The 27,174-nt window shown below is 46.0% G+C and overlaps 7 protein-coding genes across 9 annotated transcripts; 3 read left to right on the forward strand and 4 right to left on the reverse strand.

Moving 5' to 3' along the window:
* Positions 1 to 9,371: 9,371 nt before the first annotated feature.
* LOC111080152 (intraflagellar transport protein 52 homolog) lies at positions 9,372 to 12,611 on the reverse strand. Its single transcript, XM_022375610.2, has 3 exons — positions 10,852 to 12,611; positions 10,140 to 10,785; positions 9,372 to 10,064 (listed from the first exon to the last, which is right to left on the reverse strand). Exons 1-3 carry the CDS (start codon positions 10,962 to 10,964, stop codon positions 9,519 to 9,521), a joined length of 1,305 nt encoding a protein of 434 aa, XP_022231302.1. The 5' UTR covers positions 10,965 to 12,611; the 3' UTR covers positions 9,372 to 9,518.
* On the forward strand, positions 11,217 to 12,567 carry LOC111079633 (cytochrome c oxidase subunit 5B, mitochondrial). Its single transcript, XM_022374892.2, has 3 exons — positions 11,217 to 11,395; positions 11,909 to 12,082; positions 12,140 to 12,567. Exons 1-3 carry the CDS (start codon positions 11,314 to 11,316, stop codon positions 12,244 to 12,246), a joined length of 363 nt encoding a protein of 120 aa, XP_022230584.1. The 5' UTR covers positions 11,217 to 11,313; the 3' UTR covers positions 12,247 to 12,567.
* Positions 12,612 to 12,659: 48 nt separating the features above from the next.
* Positions 12,660 to 13,338, forward strand: LOC111079632 (cytochrome c oxidase subunit 5B, mitochondrial). The gene is made up of 2 exons (XM_022374891.2): positions 12,660 to 12,955; positions 13,017 to 13,338. Exons 1-2 carry the CDS (start codon positions 12,781 to 12,783, stop codon positions 13,295 to 13,297), a joined length of 456 nt encoding a protein of 151 aa, XP_022230583.2. The 5' UTR covers positions 12,660 to 12,780; the 3' UTR covers positions 13,298 to 13,338.
* A 156-nt stretch (positions 13,339 to 13,494) lies between these two features.
* LOC111079629 (tRNA (adenine(58)-N(1))-methyltransferase non-catalytic subunit TRM6) lies at positions 13,495 to 15,042 on the reverse strand. The gene is made up of 2 exons (XM_022374888.2): positions 13,957 to 15,042; positions 13,495 to 13,896 (listed from the first exon to the last, which is right to left on the reverse strand). The coding sequence occupies exons 1-2, from the start codon at positions 14,930 to 14,932 to the stop codon at positions 13,550 to 13,552; spliced, it is 1,323 nt and encodes a 440-aa protein (XP_022230580.2). The 5' UTR covers positions 14,933 to 15,042; the 3' UTR covers positions 13,495 to 13,549.
* Positions 15,043 to 15,509: 467 nt separating this feature from the next.
* LOC111079628 (equilibrative nucleoside transporter 1) lies at positions 15,510 to 17,459 on the forward strand. The gene is made up of 2 exons (XM_022374887.2): positions 15,510 to 15,652; positions 15,724 to 17,459. Exon 2 carries the CDS (start codon positions 15,930 to 15,932, stop codon positions 17,286 to 17,288), a length of 1,359 nt encoding a protein of 452 aa, XP_022230579.2. The 5' UTR covers positions 15,510 to 15,652; positions 15,724 to 15,929; the 3' UTR covers positions 17,289 to 17,459.
* A 776-nt stretch (positions 17,460 to 18,235) lies between these two features.
* On the reverse strand, positions 18,236 to 19,985 carry LOC111079650. The gene is given in 2 exon segments (XM_022374906.2): positions 18,236 to 18,425; positions 18,427 to 19,985. Coding segments are annotated over 2 exon segments (651 nt in total). The 5' UTR covers positions 18,888 to 19,985.
* Positions 19,986 to 20,078: 93 nt separating this feature from the next.
* LOC111079626 (alpha-2-macroglobulin-P) lies at positions 20,079 to 27,164 on the reverse strand. 3 transcript variants are annotated; one of them, XM_022374885.2, is made up of 8 exons: positions 27,147 to 27,164; positions 26,013 to 26,085; positions 24,162 to 24,884; positions 23,671 to 24,097; positions 23,253 to 23,602; positions 22,643 to 23,196; positions 20,455 to 22,580; positions 20,079 to 20,392 (listed from the first exon to the last, which is right to left on the reverse strand). In XM_022374885.2, exons 2-8 carry the CDS (start codon positions 26,036 to 26,038, stop codon positions 20,153 to 20,155), a joined length of 4,446 nt encoding a protein of 1,481 aa, XP_022230577.2. In that variant the 5' UTR covers positions 26,039 to 26,085; positions 27,147 to 27,164; the 3' UTR covers positions 20,079 to 20,152. The 3 variants fall into 3 exon arrangements, with proteins under 3 accessions (XP_022230577.2, XP_022230576.2, XP_022230575.2); XM_022374884.2 differs by lacking the exon at positions 27,147 to 27,164 and having other exon boundaries at positions 20,455 to 22,553; positions 26,013 to 26,263; XM_022374883.2 differs by lacking the exon at positions 27,147 to 27,164 and having other exon boundaries at positions 26,013 to 26,263.
* Between the last annotated feature and the right edge of the window lie 10 nt (positions 27,165 to 27,174).

Genomic DNA, 27,174 nt, shown 5'->3' on the forward strand with positions numbered 1-27,174 from the left:
TGCGACTAATGGGCACCGGGCAACTATTCTGCCTTGCGGCTATTTAATTTTAATGAGACTTGTGCAAATAATTACTCAAATTTGTGTAGTCCAAAGAGAAATCTAAAGTTGCCAGCGAATTTCAGAGCCTTTGGACTTTCTTTACACTTGTAAAAATATTTACAAAAGTCTCCTTGAGCTGTTGAGAATTGATTTCGATTTATTTTCGCAAATATTTGTGGCATGCCATAAGGTCAAAGTTTGTACTTTCCCCTTGGCTGTGATTTTTTTTCTTAATTTAATTTCAACATGCATTTAATTTCATTTCATTCATAAAACCCCTCCAAGCGTCGTCTGCTGGGTAATAGGATTATTGAGGCAGCACACACGTGCCCCATACCCGACAGCAGCTTCAGGAGGTCGGGGGCTCCATTCGAGCTAAATGCAGAAATGCATCAGCAAAATGTCCAAGGCGGACGTCTCGAATGCTCGCTGCCTTTTATAGGCCTGGGCTTTTATTATTAGTGACGGATTTCCGAGTCATTAGACAAAGTTATGCACGGGACCACCGCGTCTGTTTAAGCTACTTAAATGCGCCGCCCGTCCACGGACCACGGACCCACGGACCACGGACCATGGCCCACGCCCACAGTACCGAGATCAGATGTGGAAGTGGGTCTTGAAACGGGTACTGGGGCTGTGGATTGGGTACGTACGAGCGTACGTGACTTGCTCATGTCGCAATTGACAGGCGTCGGCTTAAGGCCTTAAACAGCTCAGCATTTAATAAAACAAATCAACTGATAAATGATAAACTGATCAACTGATAAATGCCAGCAGAGTGGAGGTTCCCCCGCCCCCCCTGGAAAGTCTTTCTTTTGGGCAACCTTTTTTGGGGTCTCACCCACGCCACTTAAACACAAATCAATAACTTTATTATTGAAGAGATTAAGTAAGAGCAAGTCCCTTCTCTGCCCCGATTGTGGCCTGTTTTACGAGCTGAAAAGCGTCTTGTTTAACTGCCGGGACAATGGGCGCCCGCTGAGAGCGCGTTAAGAAAAAATCACTTGGCATCGGAGCTGGCGACAGTGAGGAAGGGACCAAAGGGTTCCAGCTCCTCCACAGCTCCCCCGCGTTTACATTGGCTCGGTCCAGGCGCCGTGTGTGCTTATATAATTTATGGGCAACGGGTTCGCTCCGAGCGCCAGTTGACAGTAAGTCACCAGCGGGCAGAGCCCGAGCAGGCAGGAGATAGGAGGCTGAAGGCAGGAGGTTTCGGTTGCCAGCTGTCCGTATGAGTCAGCCGGGAGTAGCTGGCAGAGTGGTGGGTTGGCTTCCAAAGGGTTCAAGCAGGACACCCAAAAGGGGTTGGGGTAGGGAACGAGGGTTGCGAGGATTGCGAGGAGCGAGTGTGAAGTAGATGATGAGGGAAAACTTAAAAGATAACTTTAAATTGGAAATTAGTTATACAGAAAAGATTCTTCTCAATGCAGTGCTGTATTTATGTATTATCAATATATCTATATTCCACGCTAAAACCTTGTTTAAAGTACAGTCCGTAAGTGGAGACATAAACCTGGCAAATCCCTGAACTTCTGTATACCTAACAGCATTCCGTACGATATGCCCATTTGATACGAATTTATATACAATAAACACTCTCTCTTTTTGTGGATTGTAATAGAATAGTCCATCTGTTGATGCCATGGCTAGCCTACCTGTAAGGAAACTCCCATTGTTTATCCCTCTCAGGCGATACGCTGCCCCCTCCCCTGTGGTTGCAGGCCTCTACACGTACGTCTACGTACGGAATACCTATCATATCCAAGTTTATTGACTTTTGTATAGTAGACACATTCCCAGTGCCATTCCCACTCCCCATTCCCATTTCTTGATTGTACATTTGGCTGATGTTTCTTTTTTGTTTGGCCGCGAGCAATGTAAACGGCGCCAGATTTCGATTCGATTCGATTTCGAGACAGTCACCAATATGCACCCCATCAACAGACGACAGTCTCTCACACAAGTATGCAGACATACATATGTACATATGTATGTATGTACAACTGGTTATTTTCTGATAGGGTCAAGTGTCAGACAGTAGAAAAACAGAGAAGAGGTTGCAGGAATGTAGCAAATTACACACATGAATATGTATAAGTAAATAAATAAATGTCTGAAGACATAAAAATGACAAATCGAAGAGGTGGGGGCACAGGGGAGGGCGGTGGAGAGGCATCTAATTAATGCCAGATTAGTGGCTGGCTTAAAGGATAATTGGGGCACTAGATGGGGGACTAGATGGGGGACTAGATTAAGGACTAGATGGGGGTGCTAGTTAAAGGCTGTGATGTGAGCTGAAAGTTCTTGAGCATCTTGGCAAAGGGAGAGCAGCATTGATAAATTTCTACTTGAGTAATATTCCTTTTTAGATTATAAATCACAAATAAATATTGAAGAGTACTCACCAGATATAAAACCAGATGATATATAATAATATATAATATATAATTACTTAAAGCTGCTCCTACAACACTTTCTTCTTTTTTGGTGGGCAACACATTTTGAGCACTAGAAAGAAATGAGAAAATTAAATGAAAAGATTAGTTTTTCAGCTGTTGAAATTTCATTTGAACATTCCTCAGCCTGATGATCAACACGAAGCCTTCTTCTGTGTGTGTATATAAAACCCAATTAAATATGTAAACTTACAGATTCCGCCACTGTGGCAGTCGCAGCACCAGCCTCTACCTCTCCCTCTTTCTCTCTCAATGTGGAAATGCATATCATGCGACATTCCGAGATGAAGCGATAAAGCCAAGAGCCAGGCCAGCACTCGACTCGACTCATCAACATCTTGATGAGCCTCATCAGTGTCAGAGAGTGTGTCGAGAGAGTGTCTCTGGATTGGATTGGTTTGGATTGGAGTCAGTGGTGCAGTGGTGTGTCGTGGCACGTGTAAACTACACCCAAATTAGAAGGAGATTATTTTATGGTCTGCATGGGCTGGCGGCTTGTGTCGTGTGCAGCCACTCTCCCATTTGGCCCCTTATCTGGGGGCTCTTCCCAGAAATGAGTTAACCCGAGATTGTGGAGGAGCGCTACCTCTGCAGTGGTCGCTCCGTCTCTGGTCATATGATAAGAGACAAATCGGACCCGAGTCTCTACCTCCTCCCTCTGCTTACTCTTGGCAGCTTTGTCATGTAAATGTTTCGTCTGTTCGGGCCAAAAATCAATTTGAAACGTGGCGCCAGCCTAATGAGAAAAAAAGCAACAAACGCAGCATGCTGCCTTCCCCCCTCCCCTTTTTCCCCCTGTGTCCCCTCAGCCAAGCTCAAAGCTCAAGTTAATTAAGTTATAAAAATTATACTTTATGCATACAATTTGCATTTTTATGAGCCTCAAATGTAACGTGCAGCGGATTTGATTTATCGAACAAGTCGCAGAGCCCAGTCTGCAGTTCCCCACGCCCCTCCCTCACGCGTTACTCTGTGGGCGACTGCTAGAAATCTGACAAATTGCTAGGTGTGACTTATAACATTTTAGGTGACGATCATTCGGATCGAGAATCGAGATAAGCCCGAAAAAGTTTTCCCTCTCTCACACATCTACAGTTTCAAGGGATGGTATGGGATGGTTTTCGAAATGTCAGCATCACGAAAGATTCGCATGCGCCTTCCTCCTCTTACTTTCCTCCTCAAACAAACAAAAAAAATATTAAAAATAAAAAAAAGGTAAAACTTAAAAAAAATAAATGAGTTATGAAACCATAAAAACCGCAAAATCAGCAGCGCATCAACCTGGTAACAAGCCAGTGGATGGAAACCAAAAAAAATAAGACACAATTTTTTCTTTTGTTTGCGGGATTTTATATAGAAAACTAAATATCAAGTGAGATGCCAGCAATGGGAGGGGGGGAGCTGTGGATGAGGGTGAATTTTGGATGCCCTGGCAAAGGAGATCATTGCGGATCAGTTCACTGAGATAAAGATCCAGGAATATGTAAGCTTTGAGCGATTATAGTAGGTGGGATATTGGCCTTTACGGCTTAGGACTTTAATAATACTTTACGTAGGCTACGATTGTAAATTAGTAACGAACTTTGCAGAAAGCTTTTGAAAAATCTTTAGAGCGAAGATATGGAAATCAGAGAGAAATGTCAGAGTAAAATTAAACACACCCATATTTAACATATTTAAATTAAATATTCGGTTTTTAAATATATTCATTGTGATTATAATATTAATATTATAATATAATATAATAAACTAAAAATAATTATTAATATTAATATTATAATATAATATAATAATATTAATAAATTATATTAATTATAATATTATATTATAATATTAATTATAATGAATAGTAAGAATTAAATAGAATGGCTTTTTAATCTAAATATAAAACACTTTTAAATAAAAATCGCATATTAAATTTGCCTTAAATATATTTAATCTGCTTATGAAAATTAATTATTTATATACGAAATATTCAAATAAAAAATGTTCTTTTACAATTTCCACACTCGTGGCAATTCTATTAACACATTGTAAAAATTCAGGACCTTTTGCTAGGGATGAATAAATATGTAAATAAATATGTAGATATGTATATGTAGTACATATGTACATACAATTTTATCAGCTAATGGCAGTAACCTTTGAGCAGTCACAAAAAATGAAAGAATCCCTTTTACGAGTAAGATTCACAGCTCATGGCAAAATAAAATCAAAAAGGGAACAACTTTTGCCTGGCATCTGCTGTAGAGAAGTGACTTTTGTTGCAGTTTGCCTAACAGATACAACAGACAGAAAAACTTATAGTACGATTACAAGTATGTGTGTGTGTGTGTGTGTGCGTGTGTGTTATATATGATTTTTTTTCTCACTAGATTTCTTTATAATTCTTCTTTATTTGTTGCAGGTTTTGACATTTTTATAGCTTCAGCGATGGGCGACGACAACGACAACGACATTGCACATTTCTGCTTAGCTGCACATAGAAACGGAGACAAAGAGAGAGAGACACAGAGAGAGAGAGATATAAAGATGTGGGGGGCACTTTCAAAATGGCGTCTTGCTGCTAAAACTTTGACAAACATACGTCAAAATTGATGGGGCCCATGCCCATGCTCTGTCTGGCCAGCTGCTGCCGCTGCTGCTGCTGCCTTATCGGGCCAACACGTTTTGTCTTTAAACGTTTTTGCAGCTACCAATTCGAAAGGGGCCCAGAGACTCAAACCAGAGAGAGAGAGACAGGCACAAGGACTGGGGGGGACTCCTTGGCCATGTGGCTGGAACACCCATTTAACAAGTCAGCCCGACCAGGCAAAACCATAAATATTGGCAATTTAACAGAGTCAACAGTATGACTCGTGGGGACACTGGGCACTGGGACGTGGAACGTCGAAGCCTGGAGCCTACAGCCTGGAGCCTGAAGGAGGCAGCGGGTTATTGGGGCTCGAGGATTGGGGGTCCATAATACACCTTGTCGTACACGATCCTTATCTCTTGGAATTTCTCGTGCGTGTCTGGCGTGCCAAAAATATATAAAAATAAAACACAAGCGACTGGCAGTCAATGGGAGGCTGAACGAATTCTGGATGCACTTTTGGGCAAGGGAAAAAGGTTTAATGGAAGCTTTGAATGCCAAAACTGTGGGCTGAAAGATGAATAAATAATCAAGAATATTCTTTCTACAAATAAAACTGCCGCCACTCGCAAGGTACACCACCCGCACAAGGACCACCCAATAGTGCTGATACCCTCCGGGGCAACTTTGGCAAGTGATAGCCTGGTCAGGAGCTGTCGCTGTCGGTTGCCGACTGTGGCAACGGGAATGGAGTGCGCGTGAAAAATTAGCCGTGGAAATGCATGTTGTTCCTGTTCTTCGTGTCGTTGTTGCTGTTTGGTTGTTGGTTGTTGTTTTTTTGTTTGGTGGTGCTGTGGCCTGTCGCCATTTCTCGTGGCGCGACTAATAAGCGCAACAAGCTCATAAAATTTCGAAAGCTGCAACGCCGTCCGTCCGATTTTTAAATCATTTTAAATTGTACCCAATCCCCCTTCGAGCATTTGCTTTGGATTTAGTTTACGATATTCAACAGAGGTTCGATCTGGCAGGGGCTAGCGGGATAGTGGAGAGTCAGTCTGTCATTCGCAGGCATCATTAGAGCTTGTTGTACAACATACAAATTAATGATGAATTAATAACAATGCCAGAACATAAAACACAAGACAAGACAAGCTTTCTTTTTCAATGATGGTCATGGGACATGGTTCCACCGCCATAGAGACATTGACAGGGCCCCACAACGACACCAAAAAACAACAACAACAGCAACAACAAACAGTCACAAGAACAAAGAGCGAGGGAGCAGACGTCGAAGACGACGACGACGACGAAGCGTGCCAAGAGACGACTTTGGCTTGGGTCAACGGCTCTGCTCTGAAGCTCTTTAACCCTCGCCTGGGTCAGAGGGTAAACAAAGATGACAGCTACCAAAATATGGGGATACTATGAACGAAATTCAGCTAGTAAATAGAGGCAGGGCAAGACTAAGTGATAAAGTTAAGGGCGAAAGGAAACTATTAAAAAAGCCTAAAATATATGAATTTGCAGCTAAAAAAAAAGTAAGTAAAAAAATATTATAAAGATAATAATAGTAAGTAAATAATAATAAATAAATAATAATAAATAATTATAATAAATAACAAATAGTAAATAAACGTTAAACATATTCCCACATTTATAGATCAAAAGTAAAAGTAATAAATCAAATAAAATAAAATACTTTGGGATAGTAAACATCGTAGAAAACTCTTTAATATCAATTAAATTCATAATTGCAAGCCACAAAATCTATCTGAATATTATCATCTGTAACATATGTATGTATCTCCAAGCTGCATGCCACAAATCGTTTTGTAGCATCCCAGAAGTAACAGCCACACACACACACAGGAGGGTTAAGCTGAGGCTGCAACCTTAACCTATCTGCCCTGTTAATTGATTGTTACATTCTCTTTCAGCGGGCAGGGAGAGGGGAGGGGTGTGTGTGTCGTCTGCTGACCAGACAGTCTGCTCCCTGCGCCCCACCTCCCCCCCCCCTTCAGTCTTAAGCAGCTGCGCGGCAGACGTGTTGTTTTTTATGATTGCCCATTTTTGACAATGAATAAAAATTATTATGGTGTCGCACGTTTTGGTTGCTGTAATTTAATTAAAATGATGTCGCGACGACCCGCATCAAGCCACCATGAGGTGCTCCATGAGGGTTTTCCCCGGAATTTCCCCCTACACACTAACAGAGCGGGGGGGACTTACAGGTGACAAATGTTGGACAGTTTGGAAAACATAACTAATTTATAAATGAGGTAAAAATCGCAGCTGGATGGCGGCAGACACCAAAAACAAAAAGGGATGCGGATGCCCTGGCCCTGGCCACTCTCCGACGAGTCGAAGTCAAACAAACCTCTTGAAAAGTCAAGACTTTTCCTTACACACACATATTTGCAGGGTGCAGGGTGCAGGGTGCAGAGTGTTCTGCCTGGAACGGAAGTGATGCCCGGCAAATACAGCTGTTGGGTTGGTTTGGGTTGGTTTGGGTTGGCCAATGGATTTGCTCGATAAACAAAATCGATTTGATGGACGAAAATCGCTGTCTTCCCCCCAGACAGTAAATGGAAATGCATTCCGCAGGCAGATGGCTGGAGGGAGGAGTGCAGTTGGAGCTGGGCTAAGTCTGGGTCTGGAGCAGGGGAAACCTTTGCCGGTGGAAATACTTGTGCGGCTTCTGTGCGGAGAGAGAGAGCTCTGTGGGCTCTGTAGCCTGTGAACCTGTTTGCTCTGTTTGCTCTGTTTGGTCTGGCCTGAAACCATGAATGAACTGCAACTTGGACTGGCGACGCGACACGGGCATTGTCACTGTCAATACGCGCCGAGTACGTACGTATATAGAAATGCACTCAAGGTAACTTCCTACTTGCCCCATATCGGATTTCAGCCCAACCTCTTTTACACCGACAGATTACTGCACCCCCGATGGCAGCACCAAGCAGCAGCAGCAGCAGCGGTTCCACGGCTTAACTGTCCAACGTTATACGTTATACGTTATATTTAGCGGTCAACAAGAGTAAAGAAAGAAACGGGAGAAAAACTGAACAGAAATAGCAAACAAAATGGCGAACCCCCACCAGCAACCCGCTGGAGGTGTGGGAATTTTCAATATTGATTGATTGAACAGCCGTCGTTTGTGGATCCACACAGCTGCCAGAAGATAGCCAGAACAGGGCCAAAGCAGAGCCAGAATAGAGCCAGAACATGGCCAGAACAGAGCCAGAAGAGGGCCAGAAGAGGGCCAGAACAGGGCCAGAAGAGAGCCAGAAGAGAGCCAGAAGAAAGCCAGAAGAGAGACAGAACAGCGCCAGAACAGGGCCAGAACATGGCCAGAATAGAGCCAGAAGAGGGCCAGAACAGGGCCAGAATAGAGCCAGAAGAGAGCCAGAAGAAAGCAAGAATAGAGCCAGAAGAAAGCCAGAACAGCGCCAGAACAGGGCCAGAACTGAGGTAATGGATGGGGGATTTTATTGGTTTTGCCATATGAATATTCAACATTAAAACCAAATAATATCTCAATGAATTTTTATGAATTTCTTTAAAGATCCACAACTATTCTCAGATGTAGTTTTCCTGTTCCTGCTCCTCGTAAGCTCCAGAGAATTGATGTTCACATTTGGGGAAGCAAAAAGAATTTACAACCGCCAGTTGTGGCAGTTGTTTTTTTACAGGATTCTTTTGCGCTCTCTATTGGTGGGTCCCTGGCCCCTGGGGATCCCAGATCCCAGATTGATGACAACATTTGTTGTGACATGCATTAACTAGTGGTTTCACACACTCTACTCTGCCCCTTCCATCCGCGCGCTCAATTAGCAGCGGCAATGCGCTGCTTTCCCCCTCTCTGGCAGACGGAAACAAATTGTCGACACCTAAAAACAGAATAGGAGCGACGGAACAGAGGCCTGGCCTCCTGAGCGCAGGGAAGGGGAGGGCAGTGCAGTGCATAGGGGAGAAATGTCGAGAAATATTAATAAAAATAATTAATTGTGTTAAGTAAACACAATTTTTCGTAGCAAATGATGGCTGAGCAGCGGCTATAATATAGCTTTACTTCCCACAGGTTTAGTGTTTCTGCGCTCTCGAAATTTCGGGTGTAATACAAGTAGGAATCGCACCCAAGTGGAGCAGGAGCCCACTGGAGGAACGTTCTTGGCTTTGGGTCTTTCGTTCGCTTCGCTGCGCCCGCCATGTTTGAATACGAGTCGCCAACATGTTTACATAAAACGTACTTGGGTTTTCATTATTATTTTATAATTCAAGTCTACAAAATTCACAAAATTCACAAATTTCTGCTGATTTGCCCGAATTGCAGCAGTCGTTGCGCGGAATGTGCCGCTCTGGCTGGATGGCATGGCAGATGGGTAATCGGATCAGCGCTGTCTGGTCTGGCCTGGTCTGGCCTGGCCTGGTCTGGTCTGGCCTGGCTAATCCTCTGCATATGGCCTGTAGCTGACTATCTGTCGGGCCACAATGTTGAGTATCTCGCGGGCTGGCATGTCTTGCTGCTCCCCCACAATGGCCGTTATCCGGGCGCACTCCTTCACGTAGTTCTCCAGTTCCCGTGGGTTGAGGCTGCGTCGCGCTGGCTCCTTGGACTGCAGCGCCTGCAGGCACTGGCCCGTCATGTGCGCCAACTGGGAGCGCGCCCCACTGAACGTCTCATCCAGATCGTACAGCTCCAGCGGTGGGGCGGGCGGCTCGCTAAATATGGGCGGAAATGTGGCCAACTGCAGGCTGGGAAGCGGGATCTCAAACTGCGGCTTGATGATCCGCAGCGGTTCGTATTTCACGTGCAGTTGCTCGTACCCATCGATGACATCCTTCAGCAGGCGGTTGCTCAGCGCACACATCTCCATGTCGAACATTTGCTTGAAATCTGTGGGCATCTCGGTGCCAATCGAGTCGATCAGGCAGGCCTTGGGCATGTCCGCCAGGAAGGCCAGATCCGTAAAGTGTTTGTTGTCGCTGAGCTGCAGCCGCAGAATCAAGAGATCTTTGAACTAGGAGCGCACTCCCTACACACACACACAGCTTCCTGCACTCACCTCCACGTCGTTAAAGTCCAAGTGGGTGTAGCTAATCGCATCGCCACCGAGGAGCTTCAGTATATACTCCAGCATGGCATCGTTCGTCTTGTCCTGCAAATACTTATCGTGCCAGATGTAGCCGGAGCCCAGGGCCAGGATCTTTCCGCCCTTGCCGTTGGTATAGTAACCCGCCAGTGGCCGATTGAAGGGATACACCACGGGCCCCGTCGTCAGCAGGACATTGGCGGGCTCCGAGACATTCAGGGTGGCGCCGTACGGATACTGAAAGTGTATCTTGTACTTCTCGTCGCTGAAGTCATAGTCGACCTTCTCAATGTCCAGTTTGATGAGGTGCCGCCACATGGACTCGCAGACCACGCCGCCACCCACAATGCACTCTTTGGGATGGAAATTCTTGTAGTAATGCGGTCGCACCACATTGTCCCCATTGATGTAGATGCCGTACTGCTCCAGAAAGAAATTCACGTTCGTGTTGAACTCCTGTTCGCCGCCCTCGCCCAGGAGAACCAACAGACTGCCGCCGTCCACCTCCACGTAGTGTTTGAGCACTTCGAACTCGTCCTCGGTGAAGCGATCCTGGGGGCCAGCCAGGACGAATATCTTGACACGCGAAAGCCGCTCCTTTTGCAGCTCGCCATCGCTTCTGAGGGTGTTCGAAATGGTTTGAGTTTATTTTGTTTAAATTCGAATCTTTTGCCCGAATACTGACTGTTCCACATTCCAGTTGGCCTTCAGCTTGCGGTGGAGCATTTTATAGTTGTCCGATACTTGAAATCGCTCATTTTTGGATGTATCAAAGCAGATTATGGGCTTGTTAGACATTTTTACTTCCCGATTAGACGAATTTTCGGTTTTGGTTTGTTTTGCATTTTATCGTTGCCCGGGCAACTGCAGGCGCCATCTACTAGCGGTTCAAGAGGCAGCACCGTGATCCACCCATCTGGCAACCTTCGGGCATTCTTCAACGCTTCACAGCACCTGTCTACACCAGTATATTTACGGTATTTTCCGGTATATTTCTGAGTGTTAGGCGGTATAATTTACCGATAGATCCGCGGTCACGCTGGCGGTATATCTTTCCGATAAATCCGCGGTCACACTGTGCTGTGAAAAATTACGAAAGAATTGGTGTTTCAATTTTTAGGAGCCACAACTTTTCGCGAAACGAACTATGGCATCGATCTGTGGACGCATGGCGCTTCGTGCCGCTGCACGCCAAAATGTTACATACACGCCCGTGCGTTTTTGCAAAAGTAAGTGCAGAAATCAAAGCGAAATCTCCAGCGCTGCCGTCACGTCCGCCGCCCCGTCGTGGTGTGTGGGGATTTTGATATGATGGCGCCTCTGCATCCGAGTTTCATGGCTAGGATTGCATAATATGACAGCCAATGCACGGCCAGTACACATTCTGTGGCAGTTTATTGCATCTGGAGCAGCATTTTTTGGCAATTGAAAATGCGCCTGCCTCGGTGGGGAGGTTATGTAATAACTATGCGCAGGGAAATGTGTTTTATGTGCACACGGTGGGGGGAACGGCAGTGATACGCAGTTCGCACCTCGACTCTGCCACTGGACTCTATCAGGGGCGGCTAATGACTTCGAATAGTTAGACGATGACACAGAGCCGCAGAGGTTCGTTGCGGGCGTTTGCCGTTTATGTAACTCCGGGGATCGCTGCTGCTGCTGCACAGCTGATCCGAGTGGCAGTTGCTTATCAATCGAGGACACAATCACAAGCTAATTTGCTGTTGTATTTCCATTTGCAGTGATGAACGACCCCATGGAGCATGCCACGGGTATCGAGAAGCGTGAGCTGCTCGCCAAAGCCGCCGGCAATGAGAATCCCTTCGACATGAAGGTGTTCAAGCGCGGTGCTGGCACCAAGGAGAACCCCAACTTGATTCCATCGGCCTTCGATGCCAGAATCGTTGGCTGCATCTGTGAGTAAACACAAGCCCATGGAAAGGAGCGCCATACTAACACACTTCATTTTGCAGGCGAAGAGGATCAGACCTACGTGCAATGGATGTGGCTGCAGAAGGGCAACCAGAAGCGTTGTGAGTGCGGCCACTGGTTCAAGCTGGTCGAGAAGGCAGCTGTTTAAAGTTATTATTAATTAATTAAATAAAACCAATTAATAACAAGAACACACCACACAACAACTACTAAGCTAAAAGTCAACCAACACTTAGCTGTCCAAATAAAAACAGACATCAAACCCAGAAAAACAACAACAATACCAAATCACCAACCTCGGCGGCTATCAAGGGGGCAGGCAGCAGGCAGCAGCTCTTCCCGTTTTTCAGTTTTAAGTCCTTAGTTTCCACCGCAGTCAACGTTCATCCAAGGAGCGATGCTTGAGTATATACATATATATCAGATAAACGAACAATAAAGGATCAAAGTGATTTTCAGCGAAAGTAAATCGGAAATGTGTCTAAATATAGCAAGGGAAATATTCTCGATCCCAGCAGGCCTTTCCTTACAACCAAACAAATGTCTCAGCGACTGTTTAGTATCCCTTTCATTCCATTCGAAGCTGTGCAAGGGATAGGTTTCGATCCCAGGCTAAACAAAAATAAATTATATATTTCCGAGCTATTTTCCAGTAGGGAAATAAATTGAAATTCTCGACAGTATGTCATCGTATTTGGCACGTCTGTTGAAGGCTCAGGCCGCCTCCAAGCGACTCATCTCGCAATTGACGAAGCGCGAAGGGAAACTCAGTACCCTGCTGCGTCGCATGGGTCTGCAGAAGTGGGCGGATACTGAATCCACACGTGAAATATCCACAACTCCAGTACGAATGGCGGGTAAGTGGAATAACTGCAGCCACAAATGGTACAAATGGCAACTGAGATCCGAACCCATCAGAGATGGCCGATGACATGGAGCTGGCCACTGGCATTGCCAAGCGCGAGATGCTGCTGAAGGAACAGGGCTGCGGTGATCCCTGGGGACTGGGCAAGATTCTGAAGCGTGGATCTGGCAGGCTGAACGATCCCACACAAATACCATCGGCATTTGATGGTCGCCTTGTGGGCTGTTTGTGCCTGGACGACCGCTTCGCCAAGTGGATGTGGCTGGAGAAGGGACCACCGAAGCGTTGCGAGTGCGGGCACTACTTTGTGCTGAAGCAAGTGCCGCCCGTTTAGTGGCAAACAATCAACAAACACACACACACACACACACACACACTCCAAATAGCTTACAGTACCCCCACCACCACCAGCACCGTACACGTGTCCTACCATAAACATTTACACGATTCTCCGCTGCCAGTCACTACACCCTACACACAGCGTATCCAGAGCAGACAGAGAGCATTGTGAACCAGTGATAAAACATAATATTATCAAAAACAAAATGCTTACATGTATATTTCGCCAGTCGCACAACTCTCTACTTTACTTTAGGGTAAAGCCCGTCAGTAGGTAGCCGCTATTGCCGCTCATGTTCACCTCTGGATGGGTGCGATTCGGAAGTATTTGATAGGTGCGCAACCAATTGGAGGTTACGTGGAGTGCGGTAACCTTGCCGGAGGTCTTTAGCTCCATGAAGGTCTCCTGCAGCAGCTCCTTGCAGGTGCTGAAGACCACAACGGGTCGCGAGGGCCTCACAAGTGGCAGCAGGGCCTGCAGTATGCTCGATGGATGCTCCTTGGCTGCCACCACCAGGCTGTCGAATTTTTCGTGCATCAGTGCGGTGGCGCGTTTGTTCTCCAGCTGCCATCGCAGGGGACCTTTGCTGTTGCCTGCAAAGGGTAGACGCATGAGAAATCAGTTGCTGAATGGAAAACAAGTTACTCCCTTACCACTTGGAGGAGCCTCGTCTAGCTTGGGCTTCTTGGTGCTCGGCTCAAGGGCCTCCGGCTGCTCTTCGGTGGGCGTCTCGGCCAGCGTTTGCTCCGCCTCCACTTCACTGGGCTCAGAGGGGGAGACATTTGTGGTCTCTCCCTGGTAGAACTCCCTCAGCACCGAATACAGATTGACGGAGACGCAACGCTGCTGCTGTTCCAGCGGTAGTTTCAGGGCAAGCAGTGCCTGTTTCTGGGGCACATTGCCGGGATGCATGTGCACCAAGGTGCCCTCGGTGCTGGCCCCAATGGAGTTCATCATGGCCGCCGGCAGCAGGCCATTGGTGCCGCTTTCGTACAGCAAATAGTTGCCAAAGCCGCATACTCCCGAGTACGAAATGATTTGGGAGAGCGTGTCCACGCGTATGCCCATGATTTTCTCCGCATCCTGTCGATAGAATATGTCCACCATCAGGCGGATCGTCGGCTGTCGTATCTGGACAAATTCAAAGTACTTTTTCTCCTTTTTCAGGAGATACTTCTCCTGTGAGTACTCGGTGCGGGTGTGGAACGTCTTGGAGTTTTCCACGAGCTTTTCAATGATTTTGCTCGACTCGTTGCAGGCCTCGCGCAGCTGTTCAATGTCGGAGGACTTCAGGGCCTGCGCCTCCCCATTGTCGCATATATCACGATTGTCGGCGCCACTGCTGGAGATGCCTAGAACCTCGCGCGTGCTCCTCAGCTCCGTGTCGCTGCACAGCTCCAGGGTGTGCTGGCGCTGGGCGCCACGTTTTCCACTCTTTGTTTCCTTGACGCACATCTTGAACGTGGATCCATACGGTTGATCTAGCAGCGACTTCAGCTCTAAAGTCTCCTTGCCCAATGTGGACGTCGTGTCTAGGCTGCCGAATTTCTGCAGCTTTGTGTACTTCTGGCGCTGTATGACTATGTAGTCGCCCAGCTGAATGTTGGGGGTGGTCAATTCGGTGCTCATTGCCACCTTTTTCTTTAATTATTCTTATAAACAACGTGTTTTTATTACACAAATAAAAAGCGGCGCGCGAAGAGGAAGAAATGCGTAGTGCTGTGAAGCTGGCAAAAATAGTGTTATCTAGAGGTGGGAAAACCTCGATAGAATCTATCGACCACTGATGTTTTGATGGATTCAAATTTATATGCGGATCAAGCATCCAATGAATACAGTCTTCCCGTGCAACAAGTGAGCTTTTAGTTAAGCTGGCAAACTGTGTCCTTGACAAAAAACAATCTTCTCAATATACACACTAATTATTATATTTTGCGCACAGACCGATAGACCGAACCATCGATGTCTTGCCATCTCTAGTGGTACCTGTTGCTGCAGTGTTTTCAAAGCAAACATCGATGACTCATATACATATATTGCGGAGCCCAGGATATGCCTGGCCGCTAGAAGAATATATGAAATTTGATTGCCAGCAAGCAGTTTTTGAATCTGAGTTCTAGGCTCAAGATTAAGATGGTCGGTCTAACAGCCGAGAAAGAGTGTTAAAAATGTTTATCGTCCTCAGTAGAGATGGGTTTTTATGCTGCCCATCTCTAGTCCTCCATAGAGCTACCTTAAAATACCCTGACGTAAAATTCACGCGTGGGTACTAGTCTGAGTCTAACAAATCAGCGATAGGAAGCACGTAATCTTTGGGAATCCAATCTGTTTTGTAATCACGGACATCAGGTACAGATATAGCCATTGATATTGAGTATAGAATCGACCACGTGACGACTAATCCCATACCTACCCCCCAGACAGAGCATCTGAGGTGCAACAGCAGGAAAGAGTTCCGAAGGGAAAGGGAAAAGTCAAACCTTCCCGCCCTTCTACCGGCTTGGCGTCCCTCGCTAGTCAGCAAAATAACTGACCGTGCAAGTTTTTGTGCTGCGGTATACGCCCCAATAATTGCTGTCGCCCGCATAACCAGAGCAGCGTCGAGCCGAACAGAAGCCACGCAGCAATGTCCGAAGGAAAATCAGAGAAGCTGCCTTTTATTGGCAAGCAGCAACCAAAGCCCGTGACACTAAATCCTTCGTGGGAGTCGGAACTGCCGCCAGCCGATTCGAATGGCAAGGGTTCGATGCTGGGCCTGACGCCCAAGGATAAGTACAAGATTGTGTTCTTCATCTTTATGCTGCACGGACTGGGTACGCTGATGCCCTGGAACATGTTCATCACAGCCAAGTCCTACTTCGAGGACTTCAAGCTGGGCGCGAACAACACGGTGCCGACGGAGGTCAACTACAGAAGTACCTTCATGCAGAATATGGGCTTTGCCTCGCAGATTCCCAATCTCCTCTTCAACTGGCTGAACATCTTTGTGAACTTTGGCGGCGACCTGACCAGCCGGATAGTGTATAGCATCATCTTTGAGATTGTCATCCTGCTGGTGACCATTGTCCTGGCTATGATGGACTCGTCCCAGTGGCCGGGCATATTCTTCTGGGCCACCATGGTAAGCATTGTGTTGCTGAACGTCTGCAATGGCATCTACCAGAACACCATCTACGGCATCGTGGCCTCGCTGCCCATCAAATACACGGGCGCCGTTGTCCTGGGCTCCAACATAAGTGGCGTGTTCACCACCTTGATGTCCATCGCTTGCACCGCCTTCTTCGATTCAAAAAGGACATCGGCCATCTATTACTTTGTGACGGCGATTGTGATTCTCCTGCTGTGCTTCGACACCTATTTCGCGCTGCCAGTGAACAGGTTCTTTAGGCACTACGACCAGCTCAGCCAGAGCAATGAGAAGAAGTCCGACTCGAGGGCAGAGCTTAATATTCCCTACTGGCAGATCTTCAGGAAGGCCTCGCCTCAGCTCTTTAACATCTTTCTGACATTCTTTGTGACCCTCTCGGTCTTCCCGGCCATCCATGCCAACATTAGACCCACGGACGCAGACTTCTTCATCTCCAAGGACTACTTCACCTTAATAACTTGCTTCCTCACATTCAACGTGTTCGCTATGCTGGGCAGTCTGACCACCTCCTGGGTGCAATGGCCCGGTCCAAAGTATCTGATTGTTCCCGTGGCTCTGCGCGTGGTTTTCATTCCCCTGTTCATCATGTGCAACTATTTACCGCCAGATATGACAAGGACCCTCGAAGTGTACTTCCCCAACGAGTGGGTCTATTGGGGTTTTGCCGTCGTAATGTCGTACAGCTCGGGTTACTTGAGTTCGCTGGGCATGATGTATGCACCCCAGACTGTGGATGCCAAGCATCAGATAACTGCCGGCATGTATGCGGCCGCAATGCTGATTACAGGCATATTCTCTGGGGTCATGTTCTCGTATCTGGGTCCATTGTTCTTATAACATCGGTCAAAGCTTCACTGCCTAGCATGCCGCCTACTAATACTAATACTAAAATGATCTTGTTAACTTTTCTTCATGCTATTATTATCATATTTGCATTCATTAAACATATTGTCGTTGTGACTAATCATTTTATACTAACTTCATTGAATAATAAAGATTTTTACTGGGGCAGATTTGTGTTTCTTATTTCAAAAAAAAAAGAAAAAAAAAAGGATATATCCAGTTACAATTGGAACAGAGAACAAGCACGTACAAATTTTCAAATACACAACGATCCGTTTATTTTTAGCGAATTTGATTGTTATTTCCAAAAAAAAAAAAAGGATCAATTGGATCAGAGAACAAGCAAAATAGAACATTGCACATACAGAACGATCCGAAGCTAAGCGAATATTTGTAATATGTTTATTTTTAGCGAATGCGTTTGTTATTTCTAACAAAAAAAAAGAAGTATCTGTTCTGCTGCATTTACAATTGGATCAGAGAACAAGCAACATGCAAATTTTCACACACAGAACGAAGCGAATATTCGATATATGTGTATTGTTGGCGAATGCCGAAGTTTGTCCTAATTGGAAGTCACGACATATACATATATATATCAATTAGTGCAAAGGTCTAACAACTCAATAAAAGTGTCTCACAGCCTCATCCGACAGAGTACCTCCGACACAGAACAAAGAGGCTGCCGCAAGCATAAAAAGAAAAAAAAAAAAAAACAAACAAACCATATCAATAGAGACAAACAATTGAACGGGAGAATTTCCGGCACAGCACAGTAGTCAACAGATACGACATACTCCTATCAGTTGGGCTCATCGTTTGAATGAAATGTATCTGTTGCTGGCACGGGCAAACATCTAGACCAGCAACAATCTCAAGTGGGCGTCTTCGATCGCTCCCAAATGGCTTGGACAAGAAGTACTTACATAATTTTCAATGTCTCACTTAATTTTTGGTGTATTTCAGGGATGGCTCTTCTCGAGCGCCGCTATCTGCTCGTGTGCGACTTCCACACATTCAATACAACCTGAAGGAATCCTCAACCGGTCTGCTGTGGTTGCCAACATACCAAGCTGATCTTGGGGCGTCACCTTGTGGTAGCTGACCACCAGCGTGGTTAGCTGCGGCAGCAGCCAATAGAAAGCCATAGTCCTGGGCATCGGATATCTCCAGGCGATGGAGACGCTTGGCCCTCGCACTCGGCAGGATAGTCCCCGCCACTTGGTGTCTGTTGGCGGTGAGTATTAGATGGGACAGCGACAGCTGATCCAATATCTCTCTTAAGTACTCAATCTGAATGGAGCATTCACGGGCGACCAGGTACGAATCGAATGCCTTTGAATGCACATTCCATATGTAGAGCTCCTCCATAACGGCGCTGGTCAGCTCAAAGAAATAGATGCAGTCTGCTTTGCTCAATGGCTTCAGCATGGCATCCGACACGGAGACATTCCGATACCGTGGTGGCTTCCTCCACACAATCAGACAGAGCAGCTCCCGGATGCGTGGCGGCAGTAGGCACATCTTTATTTGTTCCACCAGTGGCAGGTACTCCAGTATATGGCACACACAATCGACGTTTAGCGTCTCCATGGCGAAATATGGCAATATTTAACACAGTTAAATTGTACTTATTAGAAATGCGTTTTGTTGTGGATTTCATCAGCTGTTTGCTGCCGGCAGAAATTTTACTGGAATGGTGTCTGACCTAGACAGGGTATCCAGCGTACAGTGCTATCATATTCCTCAGTTTTGATATTCGGTGTAATGTTACTAGCTGCATAGAGCTTTCAGCGCTAAGCATCTTACATAATCCGATTGATGACTCAACTTTCTACAAGATTTGCTTATTTTAAGGACTCCTTCTATTGGATTGATTATAAAATAACGTGAAAACAAACGCAGGTTGATGGAATATTTTGTGTATATTATCAGCTATTTGCAGTGTTGGAAGATGCTGCCAGAAATTTAGTAGAATTCGTTTCTACGGTCACACAGAAAATTGCACTGCCAATGTCAATGCCATTGTTTAGATTTGTAGCAGAAACTGTCAACTGGACAGCCACATGTTGCATATATATTGCTCTCGCTATGACTGTAGGCATTTCTCCTGCTGGTTTTACCAGCTTGCCTAAAGTTTACCTTTCTTATCCACTTAAATTGGTTTCAACTTCTACCACTCAAGAACCAACAGAAAACAACACTCTCTGCTTCACCTTGTTTTTTTAATTGTATTTTCACTTGTTTCACCTGTTTTTTTTCACAGATTTACACAATAAGCATAAAACAGAACTGCAATTTTTTGATTTTCACTGCCATTTGTCATTGTCATTGTAGATTTGCGGTGTCGGTTTTAGCAGAAACTGTCAACTGGACAGCTCTCGCTATGACTAGGCATTTCACATAAGGCCATTTTTATTTTCTCCTGCCGGTTTGACCAGCCTGCCAGAAGTTTAGTTTACCTTTCTTATCTACTTAAATTGGTTTCAACTTTTACCACTCAAGAACCATCAGAAAACAACACTCTCTGCTTCACCTTGTTTTTTTAATTTTATTTTAACTTGTTTCACCTGATTTTTTTACAGAGAAAACACACTAGGTTCTGGAATTCCCAGCTCTAGGTGTTACCAGAAATTTAAAAATACTAGAATTTGTTTGGTATTTTTTCGCCCTATCGATAAAAAGCCATTTAAATTATGATGTTATGACATCAAACTTAGCCACCAAGCCGTTACATCTCGATCACTTAGCAAACATAAATCAAGCAACCGTCTTCCATTATAATCACATTATTACGTTCTTTATTTATTGGTGATAGAAAATCAGATAATCAGTAAATTTGGTTCAGATAGCTTAACTTAACACTTGCTCTTGCACTCAGAGTCTTCGCAAATGTCACAGAGCTTCGATTCGAGTTGATAAAATTCGGTGGCCTTCTTGTTCGTATCATAATAGTCGTAGAGGACAACGGGAGCTGGTTTCTGATTGGCCACCGCATGGGTTCTGAAAGCCTCGAAGGGTATGCATTTGATTTCATCCCGCAGCAGATGCTCAAAGTAGACAACGACCACAGAGTCGCCGTTCTTGGTTTCCACCAACTGCAAAGGGACCGAAACAGGTTAATAGATCACAATTAAGATGACAAACTGTGTGAACTTACCCTGACACGCTCAATGGCCTGTATGTTCTTAAAGCTATCTTCATCGGCGGTATACCCAGAGGGCAAGGATACCTCGAGTATGGCCATGTTGGAGGCCTTTGCCTTGCCCTGCTCAACGTACTCCACGCACACGCTCAGCTCCAGCTTGGCTGGCGAGGACTCTGGCCGCACAATAGTTTGTATTTTAAAGCTGGGCTTTGCTTCCTTCTCCACCACATTGTATTGATAGCTGATCTGAACAAGAGCTGCTCCCGTGCCCTTGGCCTCGAACTCCAGCGACTTGGTGCCCTGTGGAAACTCGACAGTCTGCAGCAGCAGATCATTCTCCTCCGTTACGCTCAGTTTCTCGGTTTTCTCTCGCTTTCCCTTGTTCGAGACATTCAGCTCCCACTTGGCTGCTTCATAGCCCGACTGCTGGGCGAACTTGATCAGGGCCTGCAGACCTACAACCGTGTCTTGGCTGGAGGCGAACCCTCCGAAGCTATTGCGCTGGGCCACCAGCCAGCGGATAGAGTTCAACACCGAATCCGGTGTCTCCTGCTCCGTTTCCAGCAGAGTGAGCAGGGCATAGGAGGTGATCTCCACGTCGTGGCTCCACACCCAGCACCACCAACGGGCGCAGCCGCTGGAAGATCGCAGCTTCTCTGTGTCCTCCGTCCACCAAGTGCGATCGTCTTCCTGCTGTGCCAGCGCTTTGAGGCTGGCCACATGCTTGGCGGCGTCCGGAGCCTTGGCCTTTTGCAGGGCATAAATGGCTATGGACTTGGGCAGCAATTCCTCGGACTTGTCCGTGTTTGCGCTCAGATAGGACACAGCCTTGTCGATGGCCGTCTGGTTCTTCTTGTCCTGCTCGAGCAGCGCCAACAGGGCGTTGGCTGTAAGGGTCAGAGAGGAGCGCTGTGATCCATAGAAATATTCTCCGGCATCGGTGAAGCTGCCGTTCTCGGCCTGACGGCTCAGCAGGAATTCGTAGCCACTCTCCAAGCTTTTCTCATCCAGATCAATGATATCTTTGATTTTACCAAAGGAGCGCAGCACATAGGCGGTCAGCCAAGTGGAGCCATTGCGTTCAGGGTCTTCGTCCCTCCATTTGCCAGGGCCGAAGGAGCTGAAGCTGCCATCATCGTGACGGTAGTGCAGCATATTCTGATAGCCCTCCTGCAGGTTTCGCTTGATGCGTGTGTCAATGGCTGGCGTCAGCTTCTTGATGCTCTTCAGGTAGTCCCTCACCAAATAGTTGGGAACCAACTTGGACATTGTCTGCTCGCCACAGCCGCTGGGCAATCTCAGCAGATTCTCCAGATTCCTGATCACCGGTCCGAGCAGATCGCCAACAAGTCCGAATTCGACGCGTTGTGAGTCCGGCACTATGTCCTCTGGCACCTCCAGCTCAAAGGTGTTCTTGTACTCCCCCACATCCTTGAGATTGACGAAGAAGGCGCGATTCTGATATTTGGTAACACCTTCGGGTATTACCTTAAGCGACTTGTGCACAGCATCGCCAGCCAAAGGCGAGATGGCTGCAAACTTCAGCAAAATATTGCCAATAACCTTGGGGCGAATGAGGAATGAGGCACCAGCTGCCTCGTTGGCTCCCACACGAATGACATGAGTGCGCTTTTGATCGCCAATCACCTCATTGGAGGCATCGACGAACTCGAACTCATCATCCTGATTGTCCAACGTTAGCTCCACATCCAAGTTCTTGGGCAAGTAGTTGAAGACCAAGGCTGGCACATTAATCAGCTCGCCGCGCTTTACGGAGTAGGGCAAACGGATGGAGACGAAGAAGGGCTGGAACGTCTTAACGTTCACCTTATGGTCGGTCACGCCGAGTCCCTTCTCAGCGTTCAGGGAGAATCCAGTGAGCACCCAATTGGTGATGGTGTCGGGAATGGTCTTCACCCACTTGAAGATCTCTGTCTCGGTGCTTTCAATGTCGGCGAATATCCAAGTCTCCGCAAAGTTCTTGCGGACCACTGGTGCAGCCGAGGCCGACTCTGCAGAGAATCCTGCCGCTGGAACAGCGCCCAATGCTGCGGTTGTTGTATGGTAGACAGGCGCATCCTGCGCGATGGCCGTCTTCCGCATGGCCGAAACTGTTCCACCAAAAGAAGCAAAAGCCTCTGTCAGTGATAATAATTAAATGAAAATCTTTTGCGCACTTTTGTGATATTTAAGAACTTACGTGGATGGCTGGCAGGAGCGGTGCGATTGTAGAAGAAATAGGCATTGGTCATGGTAACCACACCGCTGCGCTCGCCGGGATAGTAGGAGAAGCCACCCTGCCAGGGTGTGGACGTGTCATAGCCGCCCAAGCGCCAGTTGAAGGAGTCCTTCTCCAGATCGTTATTACTGCCCAGCAGCAGAACGCTCTGATCCACAGCCAGCAGGCCAACAAATGACTTGGGCGGTGTCTTGATTTCCAGCTCAACATCGGCACCCGGCTTCACCTCCTCGGGGGCCGTGATCTCAATCTTGTTCTGCAGCTCAACCTCCACGCTAAAGGTGTCCTCGGCGTAGCGGAACTCACCCGTTTCATCCACATAGTACACATAGATGCGGCCATGGGGCGCGGTCAGGAATGTGGGCTTCAGTGTGATGTTGTAGACCTTCTGCGGCTCGGCCAGATCCACTCGCTCCGTCTGCAGAACATTGCCGCGTCCAATGATGTTGTAGAAAAAGTACTTGAGTGGGCGACTGGAGTTCAAGGTTACTTGGTACTCTTCGCCAATCTTCAGGCTGCAACATACGGCTGGGTTAGGAATGTTAGTGCGAATGAACCCGATGCCACGTACCTCCAGGTGTCCTTTGGTCGCCTCACTTCCGCCTTGAACCACTCCTTCTCCTTTTCCTCGTCGCTGGCGTCGGTTTCGATCTCGATTTTCTTCGGCTCCCTATACGGATAGGTGGTGTAGAGTTCGCGCTTCTCATCGGCATACGCCAGCTCAATGCTGTAGTAGCGCGTATAGTTCTCCATGTCCGGCAGATCGGGCAGCGTGATCTTGAATGGCACCAGACTCGACGCATTCAAATGGCTCTCGAACTCGAACGTTTTCTTCTCAATCTTCGGCAGTTCGGGCTGCTTCTCCTCGCTGCCATAGTGATAGAAGCCATAGGTATGACGTATGCCTTCGGTGAACTTTGCCTGCAAGCAGAATAAGCTGCATAAATAAGCCAGTAAGAAGATGCCTTTTTGGGCTGTACTCTGCTCACCTTGACCACCGACTTGGTGTCTGTCAGCAGTGTGCCATCGACCAGGGTTATCTTAAAGACAAGCTCCTGCTCCTTGTCGGGCTTGAACGAATAGCAGGAGGAAAAGTCCGTGCAGGACATCTCATAGCGATACGGATACAGCTGGACGCCACCAGTTTCGTTGAGTTTCACGCCCGTAAAATCCTCCTCGACAGTGGCCGTAATCTGGGCATACGTTGACGACGTTTTGTGTGGCAAATAGCTGGCAAACTCCTTCAGATTAAAGTCCAACTTGGCCTTGCCATTGACCATGTCCGCAATGCCAATTACCGAGTGGCCGGGGAAATCAGTGCGCACCGATTTGCCATCCACATTCTCCCATGAACTGGTCTCATCCATGTACACATTCACCAAGACCTTGCCATTGACGGGCTTGCCATACGTATAGCTGCAGACAACAATTAATTGAGGGATTATTCTCGGAGTATGGATCGACCAGGGGCTCTACTTACTTGGCCTTCAGCACTACGTTCATGTCACCATCTCGGACGGACACCTGCTGCGTGGCATCCATTTTGACGGTGTACTTGGGCAGCACATATTTCTCCACCTCAAAGGAGACACGCTCATCGGAACGACGCCAGTGGCCAAAGGGTCGTCCGCCAGGATAGAATGAGGATGAGCGGCCCTGCTGGGATTCGCCATTCTGCACCAGAAGTGTCCAGGTGCCCAGCGTGGCAAACTCGGAGAGCTCAAACTTTCCGGTGTAGACTCCACTGGTGGTCTTGATGTGCTTCTCCTGCTTGATGCGGTTGCTTTTGGTGTCCTCGAACCACACAACGACATTGTCATCGGCCGTCTCCGGTCGCAGGTTCTCGTCCAGGAAGATGACGCGATAGTTGATGGTGTCGCCGGGCTTGTACTTTCCCTTATCGGTTTGTATCTTAATGTACGGCTTGAAGTCATCGTAGTTGAGCTTTGTTGTGTTCACAAATTTCAGGCCCGATATGCCCTCGGCCGTCAGATTGTAGTCGCCCGTCTCCAGGGGCGGCAGCTTGAAGGTTATCTGCTTGAACTCATCCGACTTGGCAAGCTCCACCGTTTGGGTCTCGTTGAACGAGGGTCCTGTGATGCCAATCTTGAGGGTCACCGGCTCCGCGGTCTGATGCACGGCCACGGCCACATTGTAATCGCGATGCGAGTGTATGGTTCCAGGTCCCACAATGGTGTACTTGCTGCAATCCAAGAATCGAAACGTTAACTATGGGTATGGGTTTTTTATTGGTAAACATTTCAATATTTAATGTTTATGTGGGCTGGAGCCGTGAACTATGTTTCCTGATTAGCCCCCCTCCGTTAACCTCTGTATTATCAATTCTCCGGAATTATCATCGAATTCTGAGATGGGTTTTTTTTTTGTTTTTGTGTCGCAACACCAAAAAAAAAATAAAATATATACATATGCATGTACATATGTATGTGTGTGTATATTTATACATGAATTTAATTAGACTACTGGAGATAACGGTAAGTGTTTCCAGAACCTGATCCGCCAAAACCGGATGGCTTTATAATTATACAAACAATTTGTTTGCGAGCTGTTTATAATATTTTTTAGCACTTACAAAGCCCAAAAAATTAAAATGAACTACTTGATAGCCTCAGTTATCACTGAATATTCCCATTGTTTGGGTTTTGCTTAGTTTTAATTAAATTACATTCAAGATTGACGGGCGGCAGGTTTATCGTATTGCATATTAAACCTTCCAATTATTAGTAATTATCTAGCTGGTCTTGATAGAGAATCGTATGATCGTGAGACCTGATGATTAATGAGTTGTAAATTAGCAACAAAAAAAACCCCATTAGATCAAACAAAAGAAGCGAGATGTGTGAGTTGACTTAAAAACAAAAAAGCAATATAAAAAAAAAATTGTGGTTTACTTAAAAACTCAATTAGCAACACAAGTTTTTGCTTAAAAAAAAATGACTAACATTAGGATAGATATGTACATATATTTATGGCTAAACAAATCCCATACTTCATTAACTACTTCTCAATATGAATGGAAAAAAATCGAATTAAAATTGCAATAGTGTCCTTTTAATGACCCAAGGGCAAAATGGCAATAAATTAACAAATATACTGCTTTGCGCTCGTAATATAGTAACTAACAACGCGAACTATGTACTAAATAAATATATGTACATATGTATAAATGTATGAATGTATTGAATATAGACAAGCACACACCATATAACTTATTTGCCTTGAAACCTAATTTAATGATGCCCTACCTGCCCATATACATATTTATTAAGTTATCACGTATTGTGACCGATCGAAAATGGACTGAACTTACCCCTCGCATTTGACCGGTTCCATCATCTGCAGCAGCGCGAGGAGACTCGCACAAACGGTCACAGCAAAAGCGTCTGCGCGACGCATTTTGTGTGTGTGGCGGCGCGTCCGAAAGGTGGGACAGACAGGGAAGAGCAAAATAAAAATAAAAATAAAATTACAAGGTGGGAAACACTTTGAACGGGTGGGCGGGGGTGCTGTATTCGATTATTGTGAATAAATATTGCCAAGCGCGGATACAACCGACGGGTCTCAGAGCTGAGCTGAGACTGGTTCAGTGGGAAGCCTCACAGATTTGTTATAGCATCGAAAAACCAACAGATTCAAAGCCGAGCCTGACGACGCCAACGCCAGCGCCAGCGCCGATGTGGACGTGGACGTGGACAGTGGCGCGAGTCATACAAAAATATAAATACTGATACAAATTATAAGCAAATAAATTTGAGCCTGTGTGAGGGACTCAATGTACATAAGGTACTGCACATGTATTCTGTATGTATAGATCTATTAGCAAATCGATGATAAGTTCAGACGAGACAAACAAACAAAACCAGAAATAATAATAACAATATAAACAACAAAAAAACGCCGGCAATCGTAGCTTGAATATGTTTAAGGTTGGACTAGCCAACTAGAATGTTATCATGTACATTTTTTGGTATGAATTTATAGATAGAAATTGGAAAAATAAATATTTAACTGGAACTTGTGGTATATTTCGTCATAGCAAGTAATAATTGAACTATTAATGATGTCATACTAGCCACAAAACATTTTGCAAGTTTATAGAACAAATTATATGTATACTACACAGAACACATGAAGGGTTTGTCCCTGATTTATCTGATTTTTGTATGAATGAATTTGAAGTGCGATATGGCAGGTGTTGGTCACAGAACTTTAGTCATGCGAAACCCAAATTAATTAATGTACATGGCTAAACCATATACATATGTATCTCTGAAATTATATATTTCATCTTTGTTTTTTTCAGTTATTAGCACTTTAATTGTCTCTAATAACTGTCGCTTCGTGCTTTTAGTTAGTTTTTTTTATCAAATTTCCCTTCGATTAGCCTAATGGACACGGTTCGACACTTTGAATATGGCTAAAAGTCATTATTACATTTACGTACAATGTGTTGTTAGAGTTTCGGGGGGGAA

The sequence above is a fragment of the Drosophila obscura genome, unplaced genomic scaffold (genome assembly GCF_018151105.1).
Source record: "Drosophila obscura isolate BZ-5 IFL unplaced genomic scaffold, ASM1815110v1 contig_179, whole genome shotgun sequence".
Lineage (NCBI taxonomy): Eukaryota > Metazoa > Arthropoda > Insecta > Diptera > Drosophilidae > Drosophila > Drosophila obscura.

Excerpts from the sequence above, each read along its gene's own strand:
- LOC111080152 (XM_022375610.2), bottom strand. The coding sequence starts at position 10,964 with ATGTCTAACAAGCCCATAATCTGCTTTGATACATCCAAAAATGAGCGA. Across the intron at positions 10,786-10,851 it reads GCCAACTGGAATGTGGAACA|AAGCGATGGCGAGCTGCAAA; the intron begins GTCAGTATTCGG and ends GAACACCCTCAG. Across the intron at positions 10,065-10,139 it reads TGGACTTTAACGACGTGGAG|CTCAGCGACAACAAACACTT; the intron begins GTGAGTGCAGGA and ends CTGCGGCTGCAG.
- LOC111079633 (XM_022374892.2), top strand. The coding sequence starts at position 11,314 with ATGGCATCGATCTGTGGACGCATGGCGCTTCGTGCCGCTGCACGCCAA. Across the intron at positions 11,396-11,908 it reads GCCCGTGCGTTTTTGCAAAA|TGATGAACGACCCCATGGAG; the intron begins GTAAGTGCAGAA and ends TTCCATTTGCAG. Across the intron at positions 12,083-12,139 it reads CAGAATCGTTGGCTGCATCT|GCGAAGAGGATCAGACCTAC; the intron begins GTGAGTAAACAC and ends TTCATTTTGCAG.
- LOC111079632 (XM_022374891.2), top strand. The coding sequence starts at position 12,781 with ATGTCATCGTATTTGGCACGTCTGTTGAAGGCTCAGGCCGCCTCCAAG. Across the intron at positions 12,956-13,016 it reads AACTCCAGTACGAATGGCGG|AGATGGCCGATGACATGGAG; the intron begins GTAAGTGGAATA and ends CGAACCCATCAG.
- LOC111079629 (XM_022374888.2), bottom strand. The coding sequence starts at position 14,932 with ATGAGCACCGAATTGACCACCCCCAACATTCAGCTGGGCGACTACATA. Across the intron at positions 13,897-13,956 it reads AGACGAGGCTCCTCCAAGTG|GCAACAGCAAAGGTCCCCTG; the intron begins GTAAGGGAGTAA and ends TACCCTTTGCAG.
- LOC111079628 (XM_022374887.2), top strand. The coding sequence starts at position 15,930 with ATGTCCGAAGGAAAATCAGAGAAGCTGCCTTTTATTGGCAAGCAGCAA.
- LOC111079626 (XM_022374883.2), bottom strand. The coding sequence starts at position 26,098 with ATGCGTCGCGCAGACGCTTTTGCTGTGACCGTTTGTGCGAGTCTCCTC. Across the intron at positions 23,603-23,670 it reads ACACCAAGTCGGTGGTCAAG|GCAAAGTTCACCGAAGGCAT; the intron begins GTGAGCAGAGTA and ends TTCTGCTTGCAG. Across the intron at positions 23,197-23,252 it reads CGACCAAAGGACACCTGGAG|CCTGAAGATTGGCGAAGAGT; the intron begins GTACGTGGCATC and ends CGTATGTTGCAG.